Source organism: Labrus bergylta, chromosome 9 (genome assembly GCF_963930695.1).
Source record: "Labrus bergylta chromosome 9, fLabBer1.1, whole genome shotgun sequence".
NCBI lineage: Eukaryota > Metazoa > Chordata > Actinopteri > Labriformes > Labridae > Labrus > Labrus bergylta.
In genome coordinates this window covers 27,683,202-27,706,254 of record NC_089203.1, presented here as the reverse complement: position 1 = coordinate 27,706,254, position 23,053 = coordinate 27,683,202, and the positions used below count along the sequence as shown (strand labels likewise).

The 23,053-nt window shown below is 39.9% G+C and overlaps 1 protein-coding gene across 3 annotated transcripts in view; it reads left to right on the top strand.

The window, feature by feature from the left end:
- The window catches only part of ldb2a (LIM domain binding 2a), a 112,725-nt gene that overhangs the window by 83,542 nt on the left and 6,130 nt on the right, over window positions 1–23,053 (top strand). Inside the window, exons 5-8 of one of the 3 annotated variants that reach the window (XM_065958780.1) lie at window positions 6,399–6,482; window positions 13,084–13,207; window positions 15,731–15,784; window positions 16,950–17,095. In XM_065958780.1, coding sequence (XP_065814852.1) covers window positions 6,399–6,482; window positions 13,084–13,207; window positions 15,731–15,784; window positions 16,950–17,095 — 408 coding nt within the window. Of the gene's footprint in view, window positions 1–6,398; window positions 6,483–13,083; window positions 13,208–15,730; window positions 15,787–16,949; window positions 17,102–23,053 lie in introns of all 3 variants that reach the window. The other 2 variants (XM_065958778.1, XM_065958779.1) reach the window with 2 other exon arrangements.

Here is a 23,053-nt window from a genome sequence, read left to right as displayed (position 1 = left end):
ACAGACACACGGGAGTCAGGAAGGAAAAAGTTAAAACTGCAGATAGCAACAGCTCAGATGAAGCTGCAGTGGAGTTTATGATGAAAGGTAGAAATGGAAATACTTCTATCATTTATTTTAGTCGTTAAATGTAGAAGAAAAATGAGTTTTTATCACCTGATTTAAAGAGTATCAAAACATGAATCTGAATCAACATGAAGTACAGGAGCTTTAGCAACATGATGGAAAGAGGGAAGGACTTCCTGGATTTGTTTGAGCTGCTTCTTGTATTAGTGTGGACAAAATAAAGGATGAAAAAAACTAAAGGCACCGTCTTTTTGAGGACATAAAACGCTTGGCACGGTCATGTTACACTTAAAAATAAACTGTAATGCATTTCAGTCAAAATAAATATCTCTGAGTTTATTTTAAATGGTGCAACATGATGTTTCCTGTGAGTTCTAGAGTGGTTTTATTTACCTTAAAGGCTTTATATGCAATTTTTTGATCCAGCAGATGTCGCCCTTGAGCACCAGCATGAAACCAAAACAACTGACGCTGCATTGTTGTGTTAGCATGCTAATGCTAGCGATCTTTATTATTCTCGTATCTTCACACTGCATGTAAATTTACCTGAAATGAGCGTGATCTAGAAACACAGTTAAACAGTGAGTACAGTATGTTATTCTTCTTTTCTCTAGTCCCTCAATTAAACAACTTTTATACACGAGGGGAGGAGTCAGCCAGCCGTCCGGGCGATGTAAACAAACTGAAGATAGGACTCTGAAAACTCTGAAAACATCACAGACAGTGGGACTCGGGTGTTACACCCATTGTAGACAGTCATGACTCACAGAGTTATTTTCAGAGGATATACTTGATTTCTATTATATTTAAGTGTGAAAAATCACATATGAAGCCTTTAAAAAAGCAGCAATGACACACTTATCATGAGGAGGATATTACATCATATAATGAAAGCAAGAGGGCAGATTAGGCGTTCGTGTTAAGAACAAAAAAAGTGCTCTAAAGTATGTAATCAGTCGCTGACACACTATGAAAAGTGAGAGCCTCTCCTTTAGGTTCAAACATTGTTTATGTCTCAGCACATTTTCTATAAATCATGTCTCAGTAAGTTGGTATTCTGGTCTCAGAGTGTCTTAACAAAAATAATAACAGCTGTGGGAACAGATGTGTGAAACAATCACCTCTGAGTGATGAACCCAGAATAATCTGCAGTTCCTGGAACGACCATTAGATGCTGACTTCAGAGACTGCACAAAAAGTCAGCATCAGAAATATTCATCACTGAGACTTCATGTCTTCATAAGGTGCATATGACTTGACTGAAGACTTAAAGGGAATAAGAGTTTGGATGTTTGAGCATTGAGTGATTGATTGACAGATGGCTCGACTTATCCCTGTCTTTGTTTCGCTATTTAAAGATGGAAGCCATCACTAAACTGTCTTTTAGTCCCTTCAAAATAAAGTTTTAAGGTCAGGTTTGACTTTTTAATTAAAAAAACAAACAAACAAGTAGATCATTTGGTTAAATCAAAAGTGACAAAAAGTGACTAAAACCTCAATCTAAAAATACTCAATCATGAACTCGTAAACTTTACTGAAGGGAAAGAACAAAAGAATAAAGAAATATGAACCTAAACCCTGACAGTATTTATGTAGATGTATCACCTGGTTTTATAATATTAATAATAATAGTAAAAGTTTATTTATGAAGCACTAACAAAAAACTTCAGAAAGTGCTTTACAGAATATAAAAATCCCCGCAGTAAAATACACAACAATAAAATCCTGAGGTTGCAATTAACCAATGAAACATGGAGAATAAAACAGAAACAAATAAGACGATAATCGACTAAAGGAGACAGTTCATGGAATGATGATTCTGATCTTGTTTCATATTTGATATCTATGTTAAAGAGGACATATTAAACCCCTTCTCTACCTTTTCAAACAGTCCCCCTGTGGTCTAAATGAAACATCTCTGCTGTGCTTTGGTCAAAATATAACATAAATCAAGCACCAGAGGAGGTTTGTGACCCTGTATAAAATAGCTCTCTCTGAACGCTCCGTTTTGGTGTGTGTGTCTCTTTAAATTAAATGACCCCCCCCCTGAGTTTTCCCCGTAGACATCACTCCTTCGCTAGCGAGAATAAAAAAGGCGGAGCTGTGCAAAAGATTTGTTCTATGCTGGGGGTGGAGTCTATGGGTGGAGATACCAGCGAAGGGGAGGGTATTTTATTTTTACCAGAATCCCACTGTGACATCACAAGGAGAGCACATTTGAAACAGAGCATTTTTCTCTGTGTTGTAAGACTTATGCAGACCACAAACAAAGGACTGGATGGGTTTATTTCACATTTTGTGGGTCAGTAGACTCAGGTTACCCAAATATATGTTCATAAACACTGTCAAAGGATTGTTTTTATAATATGTCCCCTTTGAAACCTAACAAGTAAATTAAGTGTGCTCTGAGAGTTTAAAATTCCTCAATTTTTCTTAAAAGTTGGAATAAAATGGAAATACTGAAGTAAATATAAGGACCCTAAAATTCATACTTTTCCTAAACACGGTCGTTTTTGTACCTGCCTTACGACGCTGTTTAAAAGTGACTTCTGTAACACGTGGGACAAACAAGTAAAAATGCACCCAGATAAAAGCACTCATCTTCTCAGGTGATGTGTGTTGTTACGTTTCTCCTCCCAAACATCTGCTGCACCTCCTCCCTCCCCACACATAAAATATTCATTATGCAAACATAAGGGAGAGTTTGTAGTGCAAGAACTCAAATATTTACTCACAATGACGAATCATCCACACGGCAAAGACGTAACAGCTGCTAATCACATCAATGAAAGCCCTGATACGTTCCTCTGTCTACAAAGAGACACTCACACAAACAATATGTGCACTGCGTCGTCGTTAAAGGTTTGAAGAGGAGGCCTGTTTGGAAGAAGTCGACCTTTTACTAAAGAAAAAAACCTGCATTATTTGTTCAATAAATAACCTCACTAATTGCTCTGTATTTAATGACCTGATAATTACTGCTGCGCTAAAGTGGAAGTAGCATTTTACAGCTAACCTGTTGCTAATTCTATCCACCTTATATTTGAATGAGAACTTCAATGAGTCATCTTTTTGTATTCTCATCATGTTGTAATTAATGAAGTACAAAAAGTGCAGCACTCAATTAAACAACTTTTATACGTGAGGGGAGGAGTCAGCCGGCCGTCCGGACGATGTAAACAAAGTGAAGATAGGACTCTGAAAACTCTGAAAACATCACAGACAGTGGGACTCGGGTGTTACACCCATTGTAGACAGTCATGACTCACAGAGTTATTTTCAGAGGATAGACTTGATTTCTATTATATTTAAGTGTGAAAAATCACATAGAAAGCCTTTAAAGCAGGAATAAACTTGAAAGTTGAACATATCAAACTGTATTCAAACTTGGAAACCCTGCATGTCTGGTTCGATGGTGATGATTTAAATTCAATGTTCAGATCTCATTTAGTGGCAGAGTCTCCATGTTTCACACTTTGCATGAAGCGGAAAGTAACACAACACATAACCACCTTTGGAAACACAAAGCAAACAGAGCAAACTGAGATGCAGCCAGGCGGTGCAGAGGGAGTCTGTAACAAAGTGAGGCAGTCAGGTCCCGCTGCAGGTGGAAGCTATAATAAAACCAAGTATAATAAACTCCATTCAGATGTTTTAATTCATAAATATATAAGTGAGCAGAGTGAGGATGAGATTAGACTTTCAGACCTGAACATGAACAAGGCATGTCTTCAATGTTTAAACACATTGTGGTTTATTTTCTCCTTCTTTTGGCCTCTTGATCTTTGTATCCGAGTCGTCCCTGCTCCATATGTACCGCTGACTATTTACTCCGCAAAATTGTTGCAACATCACTGCAGCAGCCCTGCCAAAACAAATTCCTGTACACTACGTTTAGCCTAATTCCACCTGATGAGTAAAGGAGTTTGGATTGTGACGGCCCTGCCAATAATAAGCACACTAATTCAATTCTCCCGTCACTCACGCCGGTCTGCTGACGGTACAGAAGAGCTCGCTCGCCCCCCCCCCCCCCACCCCCCCCCCCCCGCTCCTCACTCTCTCTCCACACAGAGATTCGACTGGAGATAGAATTATGCATTTTTCATGAGGCGGTGAATGCGAGTGAGCTCACTGCTCCTCCTCAGTCTGAGCTCTGTTCTTTTTTTTTTTTTTTTACTCCGTCAATACCGAAAGCTTTTTATAGGATTCGACTGCTTTTTCCTGGAGCGTAAAAACAAGCTGAGTGAATAATTATGAGTCTGACTAACTTTTTTATTTCCAATCAGATAAATCTTATAACTCTTCTTTCTTTTATTTTTTTTACTCCTACAAATGCTGCATAATCACAACGTGTGCATACTCTGCACTCACTCGATGCAGTGCTGTTTGTTTGAAACACATTTAAAGATACTGCTCACATCATCTTTTAACTGCGTCTTATTCACTGACTTTAATCTATTTAATGCATTAGATGTTTGTATTGTTTACTTTAATTTATAGCTAATACCCCCCTCTTCTTTTTTGCACAGTTTAAATGTTCTATTTGCACTCTACTGCCTTCAACTTGCCTAATTTTTTGTATATTTTGTATATTTGTATATATTATTTTTGTTTTGATTTGGCTATGTTTCATTTTAATATTTTATTGTTGGCATTCAGTGTGGACAGCAAAGAAATAATTTCATTGTACAGGGAAACATGTTTCCTTCTGTGCACATGACAAAAAACATTTTGAATCTTAAATCTTGAATCTTGTTTAGTTTCTATCTTTTTTAATTTCTTATATTCCTCCACACATCCTCGATCCTCCTGGTCTCAACCTAAGTTTCCTGGCTTCCTGTGTAGCCTGCAATATCAGAATCTGAATCCGAATCAGCTTTATTGACCATGTATGCTTAAACACACAAAAGGAATTTGTCTTCTGTAACTGTGCTCTCAATGTACAAAAGAATAACATTAAATATAAACATAATATAAGCAAAAAAAAACTAATACATACAAGGCTAAATATTCTGAGTTATTATGTCGTCTTATATTCTGATGATGTTCAGGGTTCTGATGTCGGTCGGGTTTCTGTTTGGGTTCTTTTACTGTCTGGGTTTTGTTGTTGTTGGTTGGGATTCTCATCTGTGTGTTGGGTTCTCATGTTTTGTTGTTCTGTTTGCTTCTGCTCGTGTCATAACACTTTGTAATCCCCTGTTTTTAAAAGTGCTATACAGATAAAGTTATTATTAGGGCCCGACCAATATGGGATTATTGGGACCGATATCGATTTTTGGAAGAAAAAAACCCCAATACTGATTCATTGGCCGATATCTTTCTCAGATCTATGAGATCATTTAGATGGATATCAGTTTGATCCCTCACATGCAGTTATCAAACACCATCATGTTATCACTTGTTGATATATAACTAAAAAAGATGGTCACTCTACTGGAAAGATGTATGACATTTAGCAAAGCCATATCAGAAATAGTGATTGAATGGGGCGCTGGTGACGCAGTGCATGGAGGCTTTGCTCCTCCAAGTGGGCGGCCCAGGTTCGAGTCCCACTGTGGCTCCTTTCCAGCATGTCATTCCCCTCTCTCTCCCTGATTTCTGACTATCCACTGTCCCATCTCGCCTTTAAAGGCAAAAAAAGCCCAAAGATAAGAAAACAAAAAAGATAGAATACAAAATCATTGAAAAAGTAAATTAAAGAATGAAGTCAAACTAGATAAGAAGGGATTCAACTTTTCCCAATCAGCCCATTTATTTGTACGTCTAATATCTGTAAAAGGAAAAATAACCAGACATTTTCAAACCATGGAAGCTGCACCTCTACAACACCGCAGACGGTAACATCTGATTATTTCTGACCTCTTATTTGTTTCATTAAACTTTTACTTTATTAGACTAATTTCCCCTCCTCGCTCTCTAAAGCCGGCGTGCAGACACAGAGCAACGCCACCAACATCCAGCGCGGATATTAAATTAAAAAAATATGCAGAAACTGAAATGGAATGACAAAGTAACATCAATTAATTAGTGCACAGTTTGACATTAGTGTGAAACGACGTGCTCCATAAACACTTCCACTCGGCTTCATGGCACAACTGCAATAACGATGTTAAGTAGCTGCGTTTACGACTGGAGGGTGCGAGCGTGGTGATTGTGCACATCTGATGAATGCCAATTAGCCTAATTGTCTGTAGATAATTAGTTTATTTGTCATGAGTCGAATGCAAACAACACAAGTTATGGATGTGGGATTATAAATCTATATGTATGAAAAGCTTGTGAAATGCGTTTGTGGCTCATTTTCTTTCTTTTTTTTTTGTTTCTGACTTCAGGCACAAGACCCTCAGGTGCTGGAACAACTGTCCAAAAACATCACTCGCATGGGTTTGACCAACTTCACCCTCAACTACCTCAGGGTAAGGTCTCTGCATCTGTGTGTGTGTGCATCTGTGTGTCTGTGTTTGTCACTCAGTTTCTTATTTCTTCACATTTTAACGCTCACAGACGAACAATTTTAGCCCTTTTTTTTAAAATATGTAATTCATGTCACTCATATCTTCTTACTCATTCTCTTGTACTTGTGTCTAATCAGCAGAAAGATGTTGTTACATGTAAAATATTTATTCCCTGTCCTGTTCTTTGCATGATTTCATTTCATTTTCTTTTTTACATTTACTGGAATTTTCCGTTAGTATGTGAAATATTTGACTTCTGAAGATTCTTTCTTTTCTTTTTTTTCTTCTTTGTAACGTTGAGGTCATATCGTGACTGTAAATGTAAATATTTCTCCGTCTTCCTCATGAAATTGAAAGCTTATGCTGGTATTTATGTGCCGAACACGTTGTATGACTGTGGGGCATTTCAAACCTGAGCCTATAATTTCATGGCATCAAAAAAAAAAGCACTTATTCCTCCTTTACTCCCTGCATATACATGTTTTTTTTTCTACCTGACCGCAGCAATATAATTTACAGAAATAGGAAGCCTAAGCCGGCTGAATACATTAGTGATTATTTCACAGGGTTTTTGTTTGTGTTTCCCCGACGCCACAGTTGAGTGACAGCCACGATTTCCAAATGGGAGAACAAGAGCGAGCGGGAGAGAGGAGAATTAATTGGATACAGAAAATTAGCATAACATTAATGAACGCTCCCTGTTGAGACTCATAATTGTGAAATGGCGCGCGAATCAGGGAACGGCACCTCCGCTGCTTATAATAACTGAGTGAAGGAAGACAGGGGGGGGGGGGGGAGAGAGCAGGGTGCATGTTTTTGTTTTTCTATTTCTACACAGAAAGCAACTGTAGAGCTATTGAAAGAGAAAAACTGGAGTATCTGTAATTAAAAGATTTTAGCCTCTGCTTGTGCCTCTATTTAGACGGTCACTTCTCTGCAAACAAACAAATGACAAAGGGGATCATGCTGTTTGTTTTCCAGCGTGCTGACAACACACGTTTTTTTTTTTGTTTTTTTTTATTGAAGAGGTTACGTTGTTTGTGCTCTAAATATTTCCAGCTCTGGCTGAGATGTTGAAATGACTCTGGACTTGAAGTATTTTTTGCGTCTGTGAAATGAGGAATCGGCCGACTTTCCCAGAGCACAATGTGGTTTGATTTTTAAAAATGTTCTTCATCTTAACGAGGGGGATTTAACCTCGATCTGGGTTTTTTTTTTTTCTTCCAGTTCAATAATATTGAAAACATCATCAACTATTTCACTAGTTCAAGAGAAGGGGATGATTGAATTTGCATTTGAAGCATGTGAGTTCAATTTTGAAGGACACCAAAGTGGCCAGAAGTAAAAAATGTAAGGCCTCGATGCAGATGTGTTTCATTGAGTATTTATGTGTCCTCTAGAGCAGTTTATTTTTGCATGTGACCATTAATGTAAAGCAAATGTGATTTCTCTTTAAAGACTGTTCAGATCATATGATAGTTTTGGGGGTCTGAAATGATTTAACAATACCAATATTTTACAATATCAAAGCAAAGGTGGCTGAAACGCAGAAGATTCAAGATTTTCTTTATTTGTCACATGCATGCATACAGATGTGCAGTGAAATGTAAAGACTGGCCATGCAATAAACACTCAAATGACTTATACACATAATCCAGTAAAATAGAAATATAATGTACAATTAAAAAAGAAATATTTGAATATACAAAATATAGAATAATGTAAACAGTGTAAAGTGTCCAGGGTGTCAAAGTGCACTGTTACCCATACTGCAAAATAAATCCTGTCAAGACCCCGTCATGGAGTCCTGATCCTCAGGTTTGGAAACCTCAGCTTTACTGTCACTGTTATTCATCTAACACACACTTTGCAAATCATATTTCCCCCCCACTGTTATCCATGGATGTCAGTGTTAAATACACCCTTTCCTCATATTAAACTGGCAATAATGCGTCTGTGGAAAAGACCTTTCCCAGCGTTTATCAGTCCGTCCAAAAGAGAGTGACGTTTCCTGGCTAAAAGGTTACAACCGGCCTTTCTCTAACTCTCACAAACACACACACACACACACACACACACACAGGTTTTTTTTTTCCATTTGGAGTATTTAAGCCTTTCCATGAATTGGAGCTGCTGGCTTCCTACTATTCAGCCTGAAAATAGCCCTTGTTTTCAGGCGGAGAGCCAGGGCTTGTTGGCTGAGCTGTGGAGGGATATTACTGTGTCAGGAGGGAACTATCAGAGGAGAACAAGGGATTAGTCTGCTACAGGGATGTTCACTTTACCTCGAGCTGCATGGCATCCAAACACAGGCACTCGCAACAGACATTACTGTGTTTATGTAGGGTAATTTGGCGTCGGCGGCAAAGTCCACAGCTGTTAGAAAGAGTAGTTTGAAACCAGCGACTGGTGAATATCCCCAGTTTGAATGTTAAAATACCCCTGCAAGGATTCCCTGTTTTGTCAGGTGATCAGAGTCTCCAAACCTATTTAACATGTAGTACTTAGTATAATAGCTACTGCAGTCTCCTTCAAAGTGTCTCCCCTGCTTTGTCTTTCAGTTACTGTACAGCGCCGTTAAAGACAGGACGATCAAGTATATTAGAGTTGGCATCAGAGATGTAAGTTTGGTGGGAAGATGAAGGTCAGCCGAGATTATTTGAGCATGAAGTGAATGATTAAAAAAAAATCTCCATTCTGTCTGTAATGACCCTCAAAGTCCCCTTGAGCTGAGCTAGTGAACCCACGCCCACTTCCACTCCAGTCATTTTTGACCTTACATCACATTTTTGCGAAACAACTTCCCAAACTGCTTGGCCGGTCAGCGGAAACCCAACCTGTAGGTCTGTGTTCAAAATATCGATATCGTCATGTGCTCCTTGCAATGCATGTATTTACAATTCTACAATTCACTTAGCAGATGCTTTTCTCCAAAGCGACGTACATCAGAGAGTAAGAACAACACAAGCAAGGATCTAGAAAAAAGGGAACAATGTCAGTAAGAGCAAACGATCAGCTTTGAGTCTGATTGGACACACAGGTGCTGACAGGAAGTGACCAGAGGCAAAGCACAACATTGAGGGCAGTTCTTGAGAGCTCTAATCAGTATAGAAACCATCTTATAAGTCGTCGTTATCAAACAAAAACCATCGTCATTACCATCATCATCATCAATAATATGGAGACCATCATCATTAAGTTAGTAGGTATTCATGAAAGAGCTGGGTCTTTAGCTTTTTCTTAAAGGTGCAGAGGGACTCTGCAGATCCAATGGAGTTTGGAAGTTCATTCCACCACCAGGGGGCGACAGAGGAGAAGAGTCTAGTCAGAGACTTAGGACCCTGTTGTGAAGGTTGGATCAGATGCCTTTCATTGGCAGAGCGTAGTGGGGGGAGGGAGTGTAGACCTGGATGAGAGAGTTAAAGTAAGGAAGAGACGTTTTTGTGGCTGTTTTGTAAGCGAGCAGAGGAGTTTTGAATTTGATGCGAGCGGTAACTGGGAGCCATCGATGGAGATAATTGACCTATGGTGCAGTTAACAAAAACACCAAAGTCATAGCTCTGGGATTCAAATAATTTAATGTTTTTCTAGGATCTCTGAAGACCTGAATTGAAGTTGTTTAAGCTGCAGGATCCTTAATATGCCTCTGCTGTTATTCTCAACAAGGAAGAACAGCTGTGAATTGACGATACAGAGGCAATGATATGTATCGTATTGTGGGGTTGAAGGAAATACCCAGCACTATTTGTGTGCCCTAATTTAACCATATCAACCTGTGATGTCAGATCTCTCTTCTCCTGTCTAATCTGGTGTTGTTTAGTTCTTCAGTTCTCACCTGTTGTACCTGTTGCTGCAAGGATGTTGGACTAAGTTGGTCTGGAATGAGTCCAGAATAGCAAGACAAAAAACTGTCTTACAATATTTAAATTAGGGCTCGACCGATATGGATTTTTGGGGCCGATACCGATATCGTCATTTGGGAGGGAAAAAAACCTGATACCGATATATCGGCCGATATCTGTCTTAGATTTATCTTCAATCTGTAGGGATGGACATAGATATACACATTTATTTGTGTGATCCTCCAATGCAGTTATCAAAAACTTGTGGAAAAAAGATAAAATATAACTTAGACAAGATGGTCACTCAGCTAAAAAAAATAGCTGTGCATGTACGTGCATCGCCGCTTGACACTCTGTTTTAATCACTCTGCTGGTACTAAAGAACTGCAGCTTATTCAGCGATTCTCTAATAAAATGCTTTTTGACTGGTGAATAAATCTATTAATATCTGCAGTGAAATTAGTCGATACTGATATTCACTTGATTAGCTTACATCGGCAGATATTATCGGCTGGTCGATGAATCGGTCTGGCTCTAATTTAATGACTACAGTGCTACAAGTAAGTTTTTTAAGGTCAATTATGAAATAGTTTATTATAGGTGCATACTTAAGGTGACATTTACCAGGTGAAGAATCAACTCATCAGTGCTGTCCTCTGGGAAAATTAATTATTGGTTGTTAATCCTAATGTGTCCTGTACTGCAGTTTCTAGTTATTTACCAACTGAAACAGCAAAAATATATCTGCATGAACTTATACTAGCCTGGCTGATTTTATCACAGTAACTTACAGCACTTTGCTGGAGTAAAGAAGCTCAATATGTCGGCCCCACAACAGTCTTAAAGGGATACGTCACTCATTTACATTAAGCTTTGTATCATTAGAAACCTGGTAGTGTTTTTAAATGGTCGTGCATCCCGCCCTCATTTTCCGCTGAGATGGGAAATCTTTGTATTTCTGAGTCTGAAAAGGAGCTTCCAGTGACGCAAAAATCGCCATTTTGCATCACTGGAAGCTGTTGCGGTTAGCGGGGTGAAACTACAACGCTAGGTCCTCATATTTCCGACCACTGAAGCTACAGACCAATCACAGATCAGTGGCTGGGAACTCACTGCTCACTCACAGCTGCTTATAAAGACAAAATGACAGAGTGTCACTATAATTAAAAAAAAGCATTTCAGTTTTTAATTTATTCTGTAAATGCCACCATGATCAGGTGAAACCCTTCTTGCCTATAACAGATCAAAACATTTTGATATATTACAGCAAGCAACCTTAAAGGCAGGGTTGGGCATTTTTGAAAACTAGCATGATTTTGAAAGTAGCATTCCCTCAGTGCTCCGTCTGCACCCGCCCCCTCCCCTATGTGCTCCCTCAAAAGCCACGCCCCCTCACTGACATGCACAAGCACCGTTAGTCCAGAAGCGGACCTCAGCTCATGCTTTGATTGTGGGCTCGTGCATGCATGGGGTAGAGAGCGAGCAGGGAGACAGGGAGGCGTCTGATTGGTTCATCAGATTGGTACCTCGTGGCAGACATTGGTGGAAGTTTTTACAGACTTACAACTGATACAGATGACGGATTTTCTTCGTTCCTTTTTCAGAGAACTTGAGTTATTAATTTCTGTCAGGACCTAAAGACAAGTTCAACCAAAATCTTAAAAAGTGGATCTGGAGAAAAAATACCAACCCTACCTTTAAACAGTTTCACTGCTCAGGATTATTTAGAAAACAAGATGTAGTGGGTGTCAGGCTCTTTGAAAGGTGACCGTCAGACATTCAAATGTCTTACTGACTGAGACAGAAAATAACAAAGGATTTGCTGTGCTTTATCGGGTTCAGAAACATCAACTTTTATCGTCGGTCATAAAACAGAAGGTCAAAAATCATGTAATGCACACATTTCAGAGACAGAAGAGTCAGGTACAGAATCCAGTAAGAGAAAAGAAACGGGCAGGTTGCCTTGGACGTTGATCTTGGTGTTATCCTGTGATTGGTTCGGCTAAAGACAGCCTCACAACTGTCCAATCGGCGTCCTCTGACTCCACCGACAGGCATTTGGATGGTTGCTGTTATTAAAGACGGAAGGCCCTGACCAGCTTGTAACGTTATCCAGATGTTATCTGGATAAGCTAAGCCTAATGTATTTAAGATGACAGGCTGACCTCTGGTTCCTCTCGCTGCAGCTCACCACAGATTTACAGCTTTCTTCAGACTGCATTCTGTACTTGACGTATTTTAACTGCAGAATATTGTTGGAGTGCATTGTGGGAGAACGAGGGACTGCTCTGTAAGGGAACAGTCAGATAAATGTGCGCTTCCAACAATGTGTGTATCCACATGTGAATGTGTCACACACTTTGTTGTGGGTTGTAAACATCTCAACAAAAGGCTGCTCATACTGAAACGTATCCTCCTGCCCATCTTCCCCTCTCTATCCGTCTGCGTGTGCCTCTCTCCAGAGCTCCTGACAGTAAAACCGGTTTTTAACAGGTACTTTATTTATAGTATCTATAAAAAGATTTACTGCTCAATTAATCACTCAAAGTCAGTGTGCGGTGATTAATCGAGCAACAAACTGAGTTTTTTATGGACAGTGTTTTTGCTTTACCTTGATTTGAGGCTGCAGCAGTGGACACTGTGAAAACCTCTCCTCTCATCACATGATCCATAAATCTGCTCTTAACACAACGTGTCGTTTGTCCCTGTTGTGTCCGCAGTTGTGTGTCATCCTGGAGCCCATGCAGGAGCTCATGTCGCGGCACAAGACCTACAACCTCAGCCCCCGGGACTGTCTCAAGACATGCCTATTCCAGAAATGGCAGAGAATGGTAGCTCCACCAGGTAACTATCTATGACTGCGTCCTGGAAAATATGGATATATTTACTCTTGGTTTTTTTTCAACCCAGAACCTTTTGTGTGGCATCATCAAATAAGTCTGAAACCTGGTTGCAGGCGTAAATGTTTCTGGATCTGACAACCAGTCAGAGCTGACAGGTGACGCATAGCGTTAGGCTGCTAGGCTATGTAGCTAGTTTTCAAAGGGGTCAGCCCTATGTTCCCACAGGGTAAGGGTTAGGGTAAGTTACCCTGATACAAATTTATGAAAAAGGAAATGTGGCAACATAGGGCCTTATTTTGAAAAAAGAAATGGGAACATAGGGCTGTGGGAACATAGGCACGCTCCCGTTTCAACATGAAAATTATACATGATATCAAAGCCATCACTTTCCATTTGAAGGTCAAATGAACGACAGTTATTTTAATACTGACATGACAGCTTCTTCTGAAGGTTCAGCAGCGGCCATCTTTTGTGTTTACAAAAATACTTCCCAGTGCTTAAACTCCCAACCCCGACAAGGGGACAAGGACAAGGTCAACTGAACATCTGTGTAAAGATGCAGGAACACGTTGAGACATAAGGCTTCTCTGGTTAAAGGTCAGGGTGAATATGAAACGTGCTTTTGAGGTTTTCTATTTACTAAGATTATCGGTAACTTCAGGGTACACCTGCTTCTCCCAACATGACGGAGAAATTAATTGAATAGGTAGTTCTCATCGCAAAATGGGATTAAATCTGGTTTGATTAAGTGACAACAGAATATAGTTGACATTTGTGTGTTCATCGTTTCCTTCGCTGAAGCTTAAGTGACTTCTTCTCCGTCGCTCACCTTGGATGCATGTGAATATTTCTCTTCACTCTGTGTTTTTATTGCGTCATTTACGTTTCCAAATGTGCCATTATATGTGTTAATCCCTTAAATATGTTTTGCCTGTCAGGTATGTGAAATTAATCAGAATTCAGGGCTGCCTCTTGAATCTCAACCTCAACCAATCTCGACGGGCCTCTCAGCTTTCTATGATTGATGTTTTAAGGGCGGTTTCAGAAAAAAAGTAGCGGACTTAAATTGGCTGTTCGGTCTTAAGCCGCAAAGAGAAAGAGTAAGCCAATGAGGTTTTTTTTTTTTTTTTTTTGGACACATCGGGAGTGGCTGCAAATTACAGCAATGCTTAGCGAGGCGTGACGAGATGTCTTTAAAAACCAACACCAGTCAAAAAGCCTTTGACTCAGACCTGTGTAACTTTAATTAAGAGTGCCGGCTGTAATCAGACGAGTAGATCCAGCTCCCCGGCCAGCGGCTCCCCAGTGTCGACGACGCTCTTCAAAGAAAAGAAAAAAAAAAAACATGGAAAGCATTTTATGAATATAAAGTCTGAGGGGAGACGAGAGCGCTTGTATTGATGATTAATTGTGCACAGAGAGCTAAGCTTTGTACCAAATCATATATAGGGGATGTAGATTTAATGCACATATATGTAAGATTCATGAGGTAGCTGAAGTAGTTACGCATTTTATTCACTTTAATATAAAGCTAAAGTTAAAACCCTTACTTTTAAAACCTATTTTACTTTTTTCTCCTCTTTGCTTCTTCAATCCAACGAAGACTGTTTTTCCTCTTTGAATGTCGTCGGTCTATATTTGGACATGAAGTTTGACTGAACTTAGCGGTTTAAGCTGGAATTGCGGTTTTTCCTTATTGGTGCCGTGTCATTCCCCCTTTCCTGCGATTCTTCTCACACTTGGCAACTGGTTGGGATTCAGCCAGGAAGGAAGCCACAGGCACATTTATGCTCTGATAAGTCCTTTTGGTGGAAATGGAAGTGATTTTAGTGCGTCACCAGCTCGGCATTGAAGGAAACCAGTCCGACAACAGAAGTGATTCTTTCTGACAGTAGGGCCTGTTTTCTGTGTGTGTGTGTGTGCACTTCTGTCAAAGTCAGGAATCAAACAGAGAAAAGATACCGATAAAAATCCCCCCTTATTCTTCTGTTTTACAGTTTGAGTTTTGTTTGTATCACGAGTCGCCGGCTTGTCGTAACTGAATATTAAAGCATCTCCCTGGGTGTGATTAGTAAGAACCTCGAAAAACTGTATTTTCATTTTCAGGCTTCTGTTTGAAGATCACAGCTGTGTGTTCTTGCCTCTCTCTCGAGATTAAAGGGAACAATGTTTTTCTTTCTTCATAAGTTACAGAATCATGTATTCATAAATTATGCATCACACAAATTATTTTGTAAACAAGAGGAACACCTAGATCTCTACTTAACCTGTTTCAGTACTTAATATCTGTTAATAATGATGTATTCACTTGTGATTTAATTGCACCTTCAGGAATTATGTTTAAGTTATGATCGTAAAAAACATCTTTTATCTTAGTTTCCCCCCCGTGGTGTTGCGTAGCTTCTGTACAGCTCTGAATGTTGAGCTGCTTTTCTCTGTAATCATCTTGGGTCTCATTCTGTCTTAAATACGATCATTTAACCATTTGAACACACTGAATCTAAGTTTTGGCTCCGGTTTTCAGCTGGACACCCACAGAACTTCAAAACGGAAATATTCCCCACAAATCACAAAAAAGGTATCTTCCCTCTTACAGTGTTAATTGTCTGAAGTTCAGTCTGTCTGGTGCTTTCTTGAATGCCGTGAAATACATTTTCTTTTTCTGCACGTTCATAATGGATGCTTAGCTGCATGATTGAAAAAAGACCTTTCACATATGTTTGTGTTTTTCAGTTTCAATGCACCTAACAGAATTCTCACATTCATACTAGAAAAATCTTTAGTTATTCATCTAATGTGCAAGACAAGTACAACAAACATGCATTTGCTTTCTGCCTCAGCAAAGCAGTTTTAAGGTCACATATTCTCCTCCTCTTCAAAATAAGTCTCAGAGCTCCTCAAAACATGTGTGTGAAGTGTCTTGTTCTAAATCCACTCTGATCCTGTATTTCATCATGTCTATAAACCCCTGTATTTCAGCCCTGCTCAGAACAGGCTGTTTCTGTGTCTGTACCTTTAAATATGTAAATGGGCTGTGTCTGACCACGCCCCCCTCTCTGGAAGGGCTTGGGTGTACTCAGGCTTTCTCGCTCCATGTCCTATTGTTTACGGTGAGAAGGCAGACTCAGAGAGCAGAACAAACACCTAGCTGTGGGAGTGTCACCCACCTGGGGGAGGGGCTACTGCCCTTTGTGATGTCATGAAGGGAAAATCTCCAAACGGCCTGTTTGAGCACACATTTTCTGAAAAGTGGAGCAGGCAAAAGACGGAGAGGATGGACTTTTCTTATCATTGCAGGGTTTTGTAGACGGACTAGAGAACAGATGTTTGTATTAGTGTTTGAAAAACATAATGAAATGTATCTTTCATAATATGTGACCTTTAAATCAGGCTCATAAGGAATTGGTCAAACAAAATTATGAGCAGATTTATGTTTAGCATCAGGGTTGTTGAGCATGTATGCTAATGAAACACGGGTCATGTCTTATGAGTGCATGTCTTGGGTTGTGGTTTCACCTCTTAAGAAAACAAAGCATGCATCGTTGTAGGCTAGTTACCCTCGTCTCTGTCTTATTCTGTCTTTTCATGCACATATGTTGTATAGACATTTTTATCTGTATGTGACGCTGCCTGTCTGAGCCTCTGCTACAGTATGACCTCCCACACCCACACAGCACAACATCTCTACACCTTGTCTCCGTCTGTATGCGTTATGCTCTTGGCATTGCCTCTGTTTCTCTTTGCTGGTCGCGCCAAAGCCGAGCCTGCCCGACAGACGACCACCAAGAGGAGGAAACGGAAGAACTCGGCCAGCAGCGCAAACAGCAGCGTGGGAACCACCGCCGGCAAGAAACGCAGCCCCGCCACCAACTTCAGCCTCTCCAGTCAGGTACCTGTAAGCATCAGCTCCATTTCCCTCTTTTATTTTTATTTTTTCTGACTCCACATGCACATGTTTGCAGGACTACAAAAAGATATTCCTAATGGTATTGCAGCTATTAGGTTTAATTTATTTTAACAAAGGAGGGGAAGAAAAACACCAGACGGAGAGAGAGAAGGTACAAAAGAAACTCAAGAAGTGAGACAAAAGCAACCTCGAGGGATTTGTGAGAAAACATAACGCCAGAAAAGAGAAAGAAAAAAAAAATATGTCAAATATCATAAAAAGTGACACAAGCGACATTAAAATCATCAAAGCAGGAAGCGGTACAAGAACAGCTAAAGTTACAAACAACAAGAAAAAGATGAATTTCCCTTTGCTGCAGGTTTCATCATGTGCAGCTTCTTCTCAAGTTTTTCTAACACTTTCTCTGAGTCCATGCACTTCAGAATATGTAAGTTTAAAAAAGACCCAGCTGACCCGCTTGCTCAACCAAGTGACCGTATAGCCTGGAGGGGCTGGAAGGAAAAAAAAAAGGTTTGAATCTCAGGACCAAATGGGAAAAAATGTGGGTGGGGGAAAGTGACTCTGGTCACCCTCTCTGAGAGACCACTGTTGAAAATGCCCTTGACCAAGTCGCTGAACTCCCAAGCTGCCCACAGGACTGGAAGAACAGTTTTGCTTGTACTGCTGCAGCTCTGCATGTCTGCAGCTGTCTGAATGGAAATAAACGCTTTTTAGAAACAAACGAATGAGCTTCACATGTAGTTTAACTGAAGCAGCTTCCTGTTACATTCCCACAGCTGGGGAGGAGAGAGGAAATTAGAAACAACAATTTTAATATCATTTACAAACAGTCTGTATTTGGCAATCATCATGTTAGCAAGTGAAAAATAAAACAAAAACAAACAACACCAAAAATCGTCACCATGTGTGTACAACCTATCCCGCAAGTTTTATTTTACATAATTTTGTTACTATTCTGTCCTCCATGTTTTTCTTTTTGTCCTGTTTGCTCATTTTGTCCCTCTTTCTAATTCATTCATTTTATTTACTGACCCTTTTCCTTTTGTTTTGTTTGTTTGTTTGTTTTTGTCTAAATCTGCTTGCAAAACTGTATCGTACCACAGTTTCCCCTCTTTTTTTTTTAATTGTGTGAGTGTGTGTATGCACATTTTGGTGAGTAAAAGTTAAAAAAACAGCAGCTGGGGAAAAGTTTCCAATGAATGCATGGTGGTCAAAGTGACACATTTGTAAACTACACAGGTTTGGAGGAAATGTTTGATATCCTGTCACAAGAACAAGAGCTTAGCTGCTTTGGTTTTTGAGTCTGATAAATTAATTAGTTTTCAGCGCTATAAAGAAATTAGGATAATAATCTACAGTTGAAGGTTCCTGGTTCACCGTACTGACTCCTGCCCTGTTGATGTTCATGTTCTTTATATATATATATATATATATATATATATATATATATATATATGAATGACATTTTGTGGCCAGCAGGGGGCGACTCCACTGGCTGCCAAAATAACTCTGTAGCTGTTTTCACACATGCACTCCTGAAGATTTGTAGAAAATTTCAGGACATCCTGTCCCTGTGATCTTCCGGAGGTAATTCTCAGGAGTTAAGACAATGTGTGAAAAAAGACGTGGCAGAATCCAACATGGCAGTAGGAAGTGACAAAGTCTGACACTATTTTGACAGGTTTTTCTCGCCTTTATATCACTGCTATGTAAGCGGACGTACTGACAGTGTCAACTAACGAGTAGAGGAGGAGATAATGGTGAGTAGAAATATGAAGCAGCTTCATCTCGCGCACAAAGGTGACACCGGTAGTGTCATAAAATAGTCTTCCTGCTGTGTTCACTCATCAGCTCACCCCAAACTTCACACAGACATTTTACTGGGAGGCTGGCAGGAAAATGTTAGAGGTGAAAAGTTCTGCAGTTTGGATTCAAACATGCAGCTCACCACCAAAATGTTGGAAAATCTCTGGCAGTTCCGGCATGTGTGAAAACACCATGATTGTATAAAATATGATAATCCTTTACTGATCCCTGAGGGGAGATATTCAGGTGTCGCAGCATCATAAAGACAAAAATAAGCCAAGTGAATAAATACCCCAAATCAAAAAAAAAAAAAAAGGCATTATAACTGGTATGAAAATTATAATATGGCCACAAAAAACTATACCAGACGGTTTGAGACATGTGAGGGAGGATCATCAGTAGAGTTATATAATCAGCAGTTTAAGTAAATCATAATATTTCTAATGATTTTATTGTTTGAATCTTTAGTTTTAAATCTTCTGCTGTTCTGGATGTTTCTATAAATATACAATAAAATGCTTCAAAAGTCAATAGAAGTGGGGTGCTGGTGGCGCAGTGGTTAGTGCGCGCACCCCATGTACCGCGGCTATAGTCCTCCGAGCGGGCGGCCCGGGCTCGAATCCAGCCTGTGGCTCCTTTCCTGCATGTCATTCCCTACTCTCTCTCCCCTATTTCTGACTCTATCCACTGTCATATCTCTCAATTAAAGGCACAAAAAGCCCCAAAATAAATCTTTTATATATATTTTTTTAAATTCACTAGAGGTGTCCTAATGATCCAACCTGTTTTCCAAAGTTGCTCCCTTCTCACTAAAAAAAAAGAAACAGGAAACCAGCAGTCCACACACTGTTGGAGTGATATTCTGACATGCACAGCTGCCTTTAAAATCTTTCACAAAGCAGCTTCAGTGATAAAGCGGTTTATTTCAGTTCAATGCAAACCAGCAAATACCTGAAAAAACAAGACGAGTATAACAGTGAATTTTTTATTGATCTTAACATGCAGAGACAGTAGCCTGTCTGAAAACAAGATAAAAAAAATAAATAAAAAATCCCCAGCTCCCTGACTCATGTGCACGCTGTGTTTCAGAGTATGAATGTCTGATTTGGCTGCATGTCTCCATAATAGACCACTTGACATAGTTAGAGGTTAAATAGCCTCTTGCACAGCTGACTATTACACCACATGCTGCACAATCCCCCTCCAGGACTTAATGCAGTTCCGAGTGTGTGTTTTTTTTTTTTCCGGCACAGACTCGACTTCCATACGCTGATTACTGATTACACATATTCTCTATTATATTAACATGACTGCATTCTCCTCACTCTCCTGTAGAGGCGCTGCTCTTTTCACATGCAGGTCATTCTAGCTCAGCTAAAAGTGAGCTGATACTGAAAAGGGGGTTAGCAGGTTTGGATTCTGCATAATGGGGTATTTAAAAGGTGCTGATGCTTTTGTTTACAAACTACATGTGAAGCGTAGCAGCAATGTTCCCGTTATCTTATGATTTTAAACAACTCATTTGATTCTCCTTCAACATTTTTAGATAACTGCTGCCTTTATGTTGCCCCCCATGTGTTATCTGAAGGGTATAGAGCACGGGTTCCCGACCTTTTTCACTCCACGGACCAGACAGTCATATTTGGCCATTTCCTCCTGATGTCATGTTCAGATACGCTGAACGCTCTACCAAAGAAAGGCATCTGATCCAACCTTCACAACAGGGTCCTAAGTCTCTAACTAGACTCTTCTCCTCTGTCGCCCCCCGGTGGTGGAATGAACTTCCAAACTCCATTTGATCTGCAGAGTCCCTCTGCACCTTTAAGAAAAAGCTAAAGACCCAGCTCTTTCATGAATACCTACTAACTTAATGATGATGGTCTCCATATTATTGATGATGATGATGGTAATGATGATGGTTTTTGTTTGATAACGACGACTTATAAGATGGTTTCTATACTGATTAGAGCTCTCAAGAACTGCCCTCAATGTTGTGCTTTGCCTCTGGTCACTTCCTGTCAGCACCTGTGTGTCCAATCAGACTCAAAGCTGATCGTTTGCTCTTCATGACATTGTTCCCTTTCTTCTAGATCCTTGCTTGTGTTGTTCTTACTCTCTGATGTACGTCGCTTTGGATAAAAGCGTCTGCTAAGTGAATTGTAGAATTGTAGCAGATATTAAAAGCCTAACGCAACCCGAACTACTGCAGAAAGCACCTCAAAAATCAAAACTCAACCCGCCATCAGTGTGAGCCCTGAGCCCGTTTTTCTGGCACCAATGTGGTCAAAGCGTGGCGTTATGTGTGTGGATGACAGGCGCAGTGTGTTTCTAACATCCAGTCTTCATGTAGTCATCGTATTTTATGTTTTATGTCGATTTTTCTTCTTAGTGTCTTCACTATCCTCACTGTCCATGAGCCTTTTTTCAGCAGCCCCAGGAAAAAAAAAGAAAAACATGTTAATCATTGTATGATGTGTCCTCAGTCAAATGTTTTTAGCTTCATATTTAAACTTTTACTTCAAAAAAATGGTAAAAATATTGTTAATTTTACCTTTGAATTAAATAATGTGCCTTGTGTTAGGTGATAAAAGGTTGTCCTTTTCCAGGAAAATAAGCAAGAACACTCAAATCACATCCACCCTCTTGCTTCCGACTGGGTTTCCGCGGCCCAGTTAGAAACGGCCCAAGTTCCCAGAAACTAGAGTGCTGCATGTTGTCAGGTTAAAGCAACCAAAGTGACAAAGGTTTTGGTTTTGAGATAATGTTTTCCAACAAGATGTTTTTTTTTCAGTGTTCGACCAAAACATCAAACTTTCAACTTTATAAAAAAGTGATCAACTAAAAAAGATTCAAGCTTAAGTTTCAGTTCTCAGTTGATAATGCCAGAAAAAAAAAACCTGAGAACATGTTTAAGACTTGGCCAATATAATGAGTGTTTTCACATTATTTGATGTGATTTTGTTATAAATAAGTAATCTGTAACAGTATTTTTTCAGGGTTCAGGATTGAATGTAAAGAATCAAAGTAGAGGCAACATGTCCCATATGGATCAATCCTTCTGATACATTTAGGAATAGTTTCTCCAATTTTTAAACTAGGTTGGAGTTTTTTATCTGCTCTGGAAAACTTATTTCCCCTTCTTCTCTTTACTGTATTTCTAAATATAGACACACACACATGTACGCTGTACAGTTTGCTGTCTCGTCACCTCCCCAGATCTGTTCTCCTCTCCTCTCCTCTCCTCCGTCTTTTACCTCCTTCTCTCCGTCTCACACATATATAATGCACGTCACACACACACACACACACACACACACACACACACACACACACACACACACACACACACAGTGGGTGCAATTGTTTTCTCTCTAGAAGGCAGTTTGGCTCTGTGCCAGCTCTCATTATCACAGATATCTGTATACACACTGTCCACCCCCAGCTCCTTCCCCTGTCACATGCACGCACTCTCTACACCATCACCGCCCCCCTTTCCCTCCCCACCACCACCACCACCATCACCCACACCCACACCCACACACACACAGCACCACACATGCCTTGCATTGACGCGCCTCTTAAAGACTGGCAGCGTTGGCTGGTTACATGCTGGTTACATATGTTGCGCGCCTGCTGTCTTTGTCTGAGAAGTTGTTCGTTTGTGGCTGAGCACGAGCCTACGTGAGCCCAATGACAATAAGGAGTGGACCCTTCGTGAGGGGAGGTGGGGGTTTACCAGCGGCTGAAGGAGAGAGGGGTGCAGGGAGAGGGGGGGGCGCTAATAGAATGAACAACACTGACCTCTAGTGGCCTGAATGAAGTGTTCAGCGTGTTTCTTTAACAAAGCAGGCTTCCAGCAGCAGGTTTTTCTAAATTTTATTTGAAGGATGTATTTAAAGCACATCCTGGAATAAACCTTTAATACATAATTAAACTGGTAGACCACATATTAAAGATCATTATGCATCCACGCAAAGCTTGAATAACACCTGAGTGACAGTCAAAGCCATCCTTAAATTCATGCAGTTATTTGTTTATGTTGCACACTCGCTGAACAACTTCTTTTAAGCAGTTGTATTGACAAAAATTAATTTCATGTTTTTATTTTACTCCTTTAGAGAAGCTAAGGATTTT